This window comes from Malania oleifera, chromosome 12, assembly GCF_029873635.1.
Source record: "Malania oleifera isolate guangnan ecotype guangnan chromosome 12, ASM2987363v1, whole genome shotgun sequence".
In the NCBI taxonomy this organism is placed as follows: Eukaryota; Viridiplantae; Streptophyta; class Magnoliopsida; order Santalales; family Ximeniaceae; genus Malania; species Malania oleifera.
This window is the reverse complement of record NC_080428.1, coordinates 18,144,377-18,155,357: the sequence shown is the minus strand read 5'-3', so window position 1 is coordinate 18,155,357 and position 10,981 is coordinate 18,144,377. Positions and strand designations below refer to the sequence as shown.

At 33.5% G+C, this 10,981-nt stretch overlaps 1 protein-coding gene across 1 annotated transcript; it reads left to right on the top strand.

Moving 5' to 3' along the window:
* The first annotated feature begins 6,587 nt into the window (after positions 1 to 6,587).
* On the top strand, positions 6,588 to 7,022 carry LOC131143842 (uncharacterized). Its single transcript, XM_058092211.1, has one exon. It carries the CDS (start codon positions 6,588 to 6,590, stop codon positions 7,020 to 7,022), a length of 435 nt encoding a protein of 144 aa, XP_057948194.1.
* The last annotated feature ends 3,959 nt before the right edge of the window (positions 7,023 to 10,981 follow it).

The following is a 10,981-nucleotide window of genomic DNA, read 5'->3' as shown; positions in this document are numbered from 1 at the left end:
TAAGGCGAGGACATAGGTTGGGGATAAGCCGAGCTTCGTAAAAAATCTTGGGCTTACTCCTTACCCTTTTCTATTTAAATTTCAGCACATACAAATTGTGTTTTAAATTGCAAGTTTGCTAAAAATCTGATATTGAGAAGACCTTTTAATCTAAGAAAGTATGTTGGTTAATATTTTGTGGAAACCTTTCAGGGAGTACGTTGATTAACCACTTGCGAAAATCTTGTTTAAAAGGAGTGCATAAAAATTCATTCATACAGGGTTACAAACTAAAATCTTGCAAACGCTGAAAAACAAAGTGTTGCAACTCTTACAAAGATTGGTTAATTATTGTGTGATTAGGTGATTGTTTATTATTTGGTTTGTGATTGGTTTTTGTGTTTGTGATTGTGGTTGGTTTGAGTATTTAAAACCATAACATTCTTGTGTGATTTGCTTAAGTATACAAAAAGCTGTAAATTTGTAATAACTCTAAAAGAAATTTTTATAAACTCAATTCCCCCCCCCCTCTTGGGATAACACCTTTATTTTCAATTGGTATCAAAGCCTAGTTATAGAAAATCCTAATTAGAAGCTATATAAAGGTTTAAATGGCACACCTAGGTGTTTCCCCTTTTGCTGAAGGCCAATCATCTACTAGACCGCCTATTTTTTGTGGTTTAAATTATACATTTTGGAAACAAAGAATGAGGATATATATTCAAACCATGGATTGGAAAATATGGAAGGTTGTCACACATGGTGACTACATTCCCACTAAACTCGTAGATGATTATAAAATGATGCAAGTATACTCTACTGCCATGAATGCACTATATTGTGTTTTAGATGTTAATGAGTTTAATAGGGTCATGACATGTAAGTCATCCAAATAAATTTGGGAGAAGTTAGAAGAAACCTATGAAGGAACTATAGATGTTAGAGATAGTAGAATCGACATGCTCACAAGCGAGTATGAGACTTTTAAAATGAATCCGGATGAAACCATCACTAGCATGTATACTAGATTTACCCACATTATAAATCCTTTAAATGCATTAGGAAAAAATTATATAACATATGAAATGATTAGAAAAATCCTAAGATGACTTCCTTCAATTTGGCAACCAAAAGCCACAGCAATAACGGAAGGTAGAAATATGAAAATACCTCCCTAAATGAATTAATAGGTTCTGTACTCACATATGAGATGGCAATGAATGAAAGAAATTCAGAGAACAATAATAAAAACAAGAAATCAATAGCCCTTAAGGCTAGTCAAGAAAGCTCTAGTGACGAGGATGAAGACAATGAATTAGATGATGAAGAATTAGTCTTTATCACTAAAATACTTGGAAAATTTTTCAGGAAGAATAGAAAATTCCCTCAAAAGTTTAAAGGATAAAAAACACACAAAGAAGAAACAAACACAAAGCAAACTAATAACAATCCACCGACATGTTATAATTGTAAGAAGGCTGGACACATTAAACATGATTATCCATAGCTGAAGAAGGACAATAAGAAGAAAAAGAAGGCAATGAAAGCTATGTGGGACAACACAAGCTCAAACGAATCGGAGGATGACTCAAGTGAACATGAAGTTGCCAACATGTGCTTTATGGCACACAATGCTGAGGTCAACTCTTATTATAGTTCATCAGAAGAATCTAGTGGAAAGTCTAGTAATAATTCATATGATAGTATGCCTTCTTATAAGGAAATCCAAGCTAAATTATTCAACTTACACAATAGGTTCATCAAAGTGTCTAAAAGAAACATAGCCTTAAAAGAACAAAATGAAAATCTTAAGAATCAACTAGAAAGTTCTAATCGACTGAAAAAGAAAAAGATTCTCATATTGATGATCTAATGAAGAAAAATAACAATATGTCTCATGAATCAGTAAAACTGCAAGTAAGTGATGAAAGCAAGAAAGACATAAAAATAAGTGATCTTAAAAGCAAAATTAAAGATAAAGATAAAATCATTTACAATTTTACTAGAGGAAAAGAAAATTTTGAAAAGATGGTTGGTCAGCAAAGGATGATAAGTAATAAAGAAGGAATAGGCTACAATGGAATAGAAACAAAAAAAAAAATTATTTATGGGATATTTTGTAAAAGAAGCTAAATACTATGCAAGCACTTCTTCTACAAATATACATGAAAACACTACTTGCTACTTGTGTAGAAATAAGGGACACATAAAGTTCAATTGTCCACTTAAAAAGAAATATGTCAAAATAAAGAATGAATGGAAAGTAAACACTAAAACTAGGTATGACTTAAAAAGAATTAAGAAGGTTTGGGTTCCAAAAGCAACACCATAAATCCTTCCTTTTAGGTATGTTTTAGGACCACTCCATCAAAGGAAAAATGGTACTTGGACAGCGGGTGTTCAAGGCATATGACGGGACATAGAACAAAGTTCACGTCCCTAGTTCAAAAAGATGGAGGCTATGTGACCTTCGGTGATAACGCCAAAGGTAAAATCTTCTGTATAGGTAAAATTGGTAAAGAACCTCACTAACTATTGATGATGTTTTGTTAGTTGATGGACTAAAGCATAATCTTTTAAGTATAAGTCAACTTAGTGACAAAGGTCTTGACATAATCTTTAAACAAGATAAGTGTATAGTTCAAAATCCTAGAAAACGTGAAATTCTATTCACAACCTATAGAGTAGATAATGTATATTGTATAAACCTTGAAAACTTCGTCTCTCAAGATGTAACATGCTTGGCTGCCATAAATGAAGCTAATTGGCTTTGACATGCAAACATGGACCTATTGTCAAACCAATCTAGAAAGAACCTAGTTAAAGGTTTACCAAATACAAAGTTCATAAAAGATAAAATTTGTGATGTTTGCCAACTTGGAAAACAAATCAAAACAAGTTTTAAAAAGAAGAAATATATATCTACTAGTAGACCCTTTCATTTAGATTTGTTTGGTCCTACTAGAACCCAAAGCATAGAAGGTAAGCAATATGTCTTTGTAATAGTTTATGACTATTCTACGTTTACTTGGGTATTGTTTTTAGCTTCCAAGGATGAAGCTTGTAATATGTTAATAAATTTATGCAAGAAACTTCAAAATGAAAAAGGATATAATGTTTCAAACATAAGAAGTGATCAAGGAAGAGAATTCAACAACAAAGATGTTGATAAATTTTGCAATGAACATGGAATTAATCATAATTTTTCAACAACAAGAACTCCACAAAAAAATAGAGTTGTTGAAAGAAAAAATAGAACACTTCAAGAAATGGCAAGAACAATATTAAATGAACATAATCTACCAAAATACTTTTGGGCTGAAGTTCTAAACACTGCATGCTATGTAATAAATAGAGTTTCTATAAGAAAAAATTTGAATAAAACTCCCTATGAACTTTGGAAAGGTAGAAGGCCTAATATCTCTTACTTCCATGTTTTTTGTTGTAAAGGCTATGTATTAAATGATAAAGATGATTTAGGCAAATTTGATGCAAAAACTGATGAAGGGATATTCCTAGGATCTTCATTAAAAAGCAAAGCCTATAGAATATACAATAAAAGAACTCTTACAATCTTGGAATCAATGCATGTAACCTTTGATGAAGAAAGCTCATTCAATAAACCAATAAAAATTGAAGAAGTACAAACTAGTCAAAAACAAGAAGACTTAGACATAGTAGAAGCAAAAGAAGAAGAAAATGAAGAAAAACCAAATGATGCTGTTGAAAATACTGAACTAACAAAAGAATGGAAATATATAATAAATCATCCAAAAATCAAATAATAGGAGAACCATCAAGAGAAATAACTACAAGATCCTCTTTGAAAAATTTATGCAATCACTATGCTTTCTTATCTCAAGATGAACCAAAGAATGTAGAAGAAACTCTAAATAATGGGTCATGGATAATTGTCATACAAGAAGAATTAAATCAATTAGAAAGAAGTAAAGTATGAACATTAGTTCCCAAATTGGATAATCATTCAATTATAGGAACTAAATGGGTGTTTAGAAATAAAAAGGATGAAAATGGTAGTAGTTAGAAATAAAGCTAGACTTGTAGCTAAAGGATATAACCAAGAAGGGATAGATTATGATCAAACATTTGCTCCCGCAGTTAGAATGGAAGCAATTAGAATGATTTTAGCTTATGCGTCTCACAAGGAATTTAAATTATATCAAATGGATGTAAAAAGTGCATTTTTAAGTGGATATATTAATGAAGAGGTACATGTAGAAAAACCACCCGACTTTAAAGACATACAAAAATAAGAATATGTTTACAAGTTAACTAAGGCTTTATATGGTTTGAAACAAGCCCCTAGGGATTGGTATGAAATACTGAGTCGATTCCTACTAGATAAAGGGTTTTCTAGACGTAAGGTTGATAGTACTTTGTTTATCAAATTTAAGAAAGATGACATGCTCACAATCCAAATTTATGTAGATGATATTATTTTTGGTGCTACAAATGATAATCTATGTAAAGAATTTGTTAAATGTATGCAAGAAGAATTTGAAATGAGCATGATGGGAGAGTTGAACTACTTCCTAGGATTATAAATCAAACAAGCAAAAAATGGAACTTTTATTTATAAGTCAATCCAAATACATAAAAGAAATGCTTAAGAAATTTGATATGGAAAGTAGTAAACCCATAGGTACTCCCATGAGTATTTCAATAGGCCTTGATAAAGATGAAAAAGGGAAACCGGTAGATATGAAATACTATAGAGGCATGAGTGGAAGTTTGCTATACTTAACAGCTAGTAGGCCTGATATAATTTTTAGTGTATACATGTGTGCACGTCTCAAATCATCACCTAAAGAATCACACGATATAGCCATTAAAAGAATCCTAAGGTACTTGATAGGTACAATCAATTTAGGACTTTGGTATCCTAAGGACAACGGATTCGAAATGATTAGTTATTCGGACGCCGATTATATAGGGTGTAAGATAGATAGAAAAATCACAAGTGGGACTTGTCATTTTCTAAGACGATCCCTGGTGTCTTGGTTATCTAAGAAACAAAACTCTGTAGCTTTATCCACAGCTGAAGCTGAGTATGTAGCAGCTGGGAGTTGTTGTGCACAAACTTTGTATATGAAACAACAATTACAGGACTACAATTTAGAATATTCCACCATACCAATTAAGTGTGATAACACAAGTGCTATAAACATCTCTAAAAATTCTATTTCACACTCAAGAACAAAACACATTGACATAAGACACCACTTTCTAAGAGATCATGTTCAAAAAGAAGACATCATACTTGAATTTATAAACACAAATGACCAATGGGCGAATATCTTCACAAAACCTCTTCGCGAAGAAAGATTCATATCCTTAAGAAGAGAACTTTGATTGTTACATAGTAGGGAAGTGATTTAGGTAGGTTTCATATCGAGCAAAATGAGAAAATTAAGAAATTGGGGACTTCAGGCGACTGAGCTTGGAAGCTCGGGCAACTGAGCACTGTGTATTGAAGGCTCAGGCGCCTGAGCCAGCAGACCTCAGGCAACTGAGGTGCTACTGCCTATTGAGATTCCAATTCTGTAAATCTTCAGGAGGCTGAACTTAATCTTCAGACGCCTGAAGTCACAGGATCTATATATTTAACACGTGAAAACCCTAACTTCAGGCTACTAACTCCTGCTCCATCACTTACCCGAAGCTCCAACATTTGGTCTCCCTTGCTTCCTCGCTCAAAACGCTTCGAATCAAAACCTCAAACTCCTTCTCCTATTCTCTTTCTCTTGGATTCTAGGGTTCCATTCTCCAAAAACACAATGATGTCTCACACTAAGACCACGGCAAATCGAGGATCTTCTACCGGAAAGGACGATAACAACATCAAGCAATCGTTAGTCACTCCCCAATCTAAGCTTCATTATCACTCTACTCTCCGTTCTATGTACCTAATCTTTGGTAAGGTGATCGACACCACCTTTTTCGATTTTGAATTCCCTAAAATACTACCTATGTTTTGGAACATTGGTTGAAAAAATTTTGTTGTTTTTCAAGCCAAAGGAATGTACCCCAACCTTGTCAAAAAATTTTATGCCAATATGATTCATGACGAGAATGTTCTAACCACTAAGTTTAAAGGCAAGAAAATAGTTTTGACTCCTCAAATCCTAGCTCCAATTTTACATATCACCTTAGGTGAATTTGAATGTCCCGCCTTTGCTCAATCTTGGATACTAGAGCAAGGCTTCACACCCGAGGAGTTTTTGCCTCTAATTATAGTAAACGAACCCATATAGTTTGGCCATCCACGTATGTACAAAAAATTGAACCTCCAAGCTCAAATACTTCACAAAATCATCTCCAACAACATCCTACCTAAGGCCGGCTCTTATGATCATCTTTTCTATGTCGACTGCTTTGTTTTATGGTGTTTATTAAAGGGGAAGAAGTTTGATCTTTCTAGCCTTATCTTGAAATGGATGTGGGCCAAGTTAGAAGCCACTCGTGTCACTCTTCCTTATGGAGGTGTGTTGAACCTTATTTTTGCTCAGCTTGATATAATCACACCTTCTAAATCGTTTATAAAACGTACCCGATATAACCTCTTCACCTCCACCACCCTTAAATAAATGGGCTATGAAAAACATGATCAGGGTTGGTTCTTGAAAAGAGGTAGACCTCAAAGAGCACCAGCAGTTGTACCTCCTCCTCCTCCTCTAGCTCAAGACCAAGGACCTCATGTTGATACGCCTTCTTGGTTCATTCCCTTTCATCATAAATTCTCCACCTTCAGCAAAGACATGAGACTAGGACTTCAACCCCTTCAAGAGGATGTATCTTCACTTCACACTACGTATTCCTCACTTGATCAGCGCCTCACTAGTATTGAGAAGTATCAAGCTAGCTTATCCCGTGGTGTTGATCTTATGGACACTAGTTCTGCTCCTCAGAGTGATGATGAAGAATTAGAGGAAGGCAGTGAGGACGGTGATGAAGAGAAAGGTGATGAAGAGGAAGGAGATGAAGAAGAAGCTGAAAAGGAAGATGATGATGCTGATAACTGATTTAGTTTGTCATTTTGTGATGTATTAAAGCACTCTCTATGTATTAGCTATGTTTTATGATGCCTTGTTTGTGTTTGCTTGAAATTTGGCTTGTAATTCCACTCCTTATTCCTTTGTGTATAATGACTATGCTTTTAATGTGCTACAACTCTTTTTGCCTTTGCCCCTCAATTCTTTTTGAATTATGCCAAAAAGGGGAGAAATTTTGAGCAAACATGAGAATACGGCGAACATGAGAATACAATGCAATCATGAAAAATGAGCATACAACAAATATGTAAAATATATAAATCTTGGCATATAGCAAGGGGGAGTAAAAGCACAAATACAAATAAGAACATAAGAAGAAGAAAACTATAATGCAAATATGCATATGACATAAGCTATAATAAAATATACTCAATTGTGCCTTATTTTTGAACTTACTCATACTTGAAATCATCATTTTTCATATTTATTTTAAAAGCATGCTTATTGTAAGGGGAAGCCTTTTTCAAAGGATCTCTCATCTTTATTTCTTATTTGTCATCATCAAAAATGGGGTGATTGTTGGCCTAACATGGCTTTCGAATCTCGTTTTGATGATAACAAATGAAGGTTGATTTAACATGTGTTGTTAAGTGATGATGTTTTAGGAATGCATAAATGACAAAGTTCAAAATATCGAAGGAAATACAAGTTCAAAGATCACCAAGGACCAAAAGGCCGCACTCATCTTCAAAGTGATCCAAAGGAAACTCAAGTGAACCAAAATGATTCAAAACATTTGGAAACCTAGAGTTGACTCAAGCTCAAAATCTAAGAGGACTCAAAGCAAAGACTCATATGAAGACATCAAAGCTTAAAGTGTTTAAGACTTTATGACTAATTTTTGTAAGTACTTCATGCTAAATATCATGTTAAATGTTTTGAAGTTCATTAGGGTTTTTCTTGAACTTAGAGACCTTGTTTTAAAACCTTGGAAAATTTTTTTATAAAATGACAAAGCAAGAGAGCCAACGGCTTTTGAAAAACAATCTGAAAAACAAAAAATTTTTCTATTCGGGCGACTGAAGTGTAAGCTCAGGCGCCTGAATATTTTCCCCAAGCGACTGAAGAATAAGTTTAGGCGCTTGAAGAATTTCTTGATGAATTTCTGAAGAGGTTGTGTACCCTCATGTGATAAACCCTTGTCATCTTAGGCGTCTGACCCTATTTTCAGTTGAAAATACATAATTTTAAAGAACCTCAGGCGACTGACCCTGAGACTTTAGGCTCCTGAACACTATTAACGGTTATATTTTTTAAAAGTTTTAAAATTCAAATTTAAGTTTCTTATGCCCCAATTTTTTGTAAAAACTTGGGAAATACTCTAAAGAAACTTGGGCAACACGAATTAACCTTTATGAGCCTATAAATACATGTTTTCACAAATCAAACTACACACCAAGCAATTAAAAATATTGTCTTAAAGCCGAAAACTCTCTTATTCTCTCAAAGCTCTCTCTTGCAAATTGAGAATTACTGAAATTCTGAAGCGCTGATCATTCTTTTCTGAGCTCTACAATCTGAAATATTGATTTCCCTCTAGAGAAGTATTCTGGTGATATTGTTCTTGAGCTTCAATACTATTTCGTTTGATATTTGTTATTGAAGTATATAGTGCTTTCAATTGTACTTTCCAGCTCAATCTGAGAGCATTCTTTGTACAAAAGAAATTGTTTTCTTGTTTCTTGTTTCTTTGACGGTTCAGGTATTTGGATTGTTGTAACCGAGCATAAGGTATCGCTTGGAGAGGGGGCTCCACCCTAAAGGAGGGTTGTAATCGGTTTGTTCAACCCGGAAAGGAACGAGTTAGTGGAATCCACTTGCCTAAGGCAAGGACGTAGGCTGAGGATAAGCCGAACCTCGTAAAAATTCTCAGCCTCACTCTCTACCCTTTTATATTTAAATTTCAGCACATACAAATTGTGTTTTAAATTACAGGTTTGCTGAAAATCTAAGATTGAGAAGACCTTTTAATCTAAGAAAGTACGGCTATTATTATTTTGTGAAAACCTTTCAGGGAGTACATTGATTAACCGCTTGCCAAAATCTTGTTTAAAATGAGCGCACAAAAATTCGTTCATACAGGGCTATAAACTGAAATCTTGCAAACGCTGAAAAACAAAGTGTTGCAACTCTTACAAAGATTGGTTAAGTATTGTGTGATTGGGTGATTGTTTATTATTTGGTTTGTGATTGGTTTTTTTGTTTGTGATTGTGGTTGGTTTGAGTATTTAAAACCATAACATTCTTGTGTGATTTGCTTAAGTATACAAAAAGCTGTAAATTTGTAATAACTCTAAAAGAAATTTTTGTAAACCAAATTCACCCCCCTCTTGGGATAACACCTTGACTTTCAATTACCATAGCCAAAAGATTCATAACTGATTAAGCACAGAGGAACTATTTGCTTTTATTTAACAGAAGACCTTAAATCCCTTATTAGATGCTTCTGGTTTGATTATAAGGGATTCTTTAATAAGGACCAACAGATTAAGGATTGATCATGATAATAAGTGCTTACGACTAGATTTGAGAAGGATTAGTAGATCATGAATTTCCAGTGATAACTAAATTATCTAATCAATATGATTAAGCATTAAACTCCAAGATGAGTTTTAGGGTAAGATGATACATAGTATATGATTAATTCCTTAAAGCTCAAACTTGTGCAATGGACAAAATATGTTTAACTTAGGATATTCATATTTAAGCATGAATTAAGCATTAAGAATCATTTAACAAATAAAGAATCGTTGTCCATTTTTAGTGGATTTACTCCCGCATGCTTTTGAGATTTTATTCAAGAGATAATGATTTATACTTTTCATCTCAGAAATATAAGGTTCCAGAAATTTTAGCCAATTAACCCCTCAACCGTTACTTTGAACATTTCGAAGGAATGATATGGATTGAGTGTGGAGACCAATGTCCCATTCAAGTAGAGATTATCTCAATGTTTTTAGTTCAAAGGTTAGCATGCTATAGCCAATATTTTCATATCTTAACCAATCATTATGATATATACGTTAGGTGATTAGATTGGACATATCACTTGAATTTTCATATTGGCTTGATTCTCTAATGTTCTTAGTATAGTGAATGCATATACTAAGATTTGACATTTTAAGCACAAACCACTTACCAAGCCTTTAGTCATCACTACCACCTTTTATAACAAATCCTAAAATCTAAGGTGGAATCAATGGGGTTCGTTTTGGTATCTATTTCTCTTTGAGCCTTGATGGGTTAGAACCTGGTGGTTCTTTGACTCTCCAAACTTGTTTGGATTTCACACATTTTCTTTGAAATGGGCAATCAAACTTGATGTGCCCCTTCTTTTTACACAAGAAGCACGTAGTGTGAGCATAGGCACAAGAGGAGGTACTAGCATAGTATTTTGAGGCTTTTACAAAGTACCCCATGTAGAGGTCCTTTTTCTTCTTGTTTTCAATGCCATTAAATCCTATACGTTCCTTGTCTAAGGTCATCTTCTATGATCCTATTAAATTATCAAAGTTTTCTTTGTCTCTTGTTAATGTATAGATGATCTTAGCTTGGTCTTCTATTTTACTTTCTAGGCCTAGTATTTCTGAATTTTTTATGTCTTTGCAATTTTCTTGTGATCTTACAAGCTCTTTAGCCATTTTTTTAATTTTGCAATCAAGTTCAGAAATATAAAGATCCTTTTCATTTTCAATGGAAATTTGGGATCTTAGATTTTCTAACTCTTTCATCACTTTTTCATTCTTGTTTTCTAATATCTTGATTTTCAAGTCTTTTTCCTTTTCAACAAGAATTTTGGATTCTAATTCTTTCATTAATGCTACATTCATGTTTTTCAAAGAAGTATATCGTTTATTTATTTTAAAAACTTATGAGTCCTAATATATTCCTTTTTAAGTTCCTCATAAGTTGGCATGCTATCATCACAG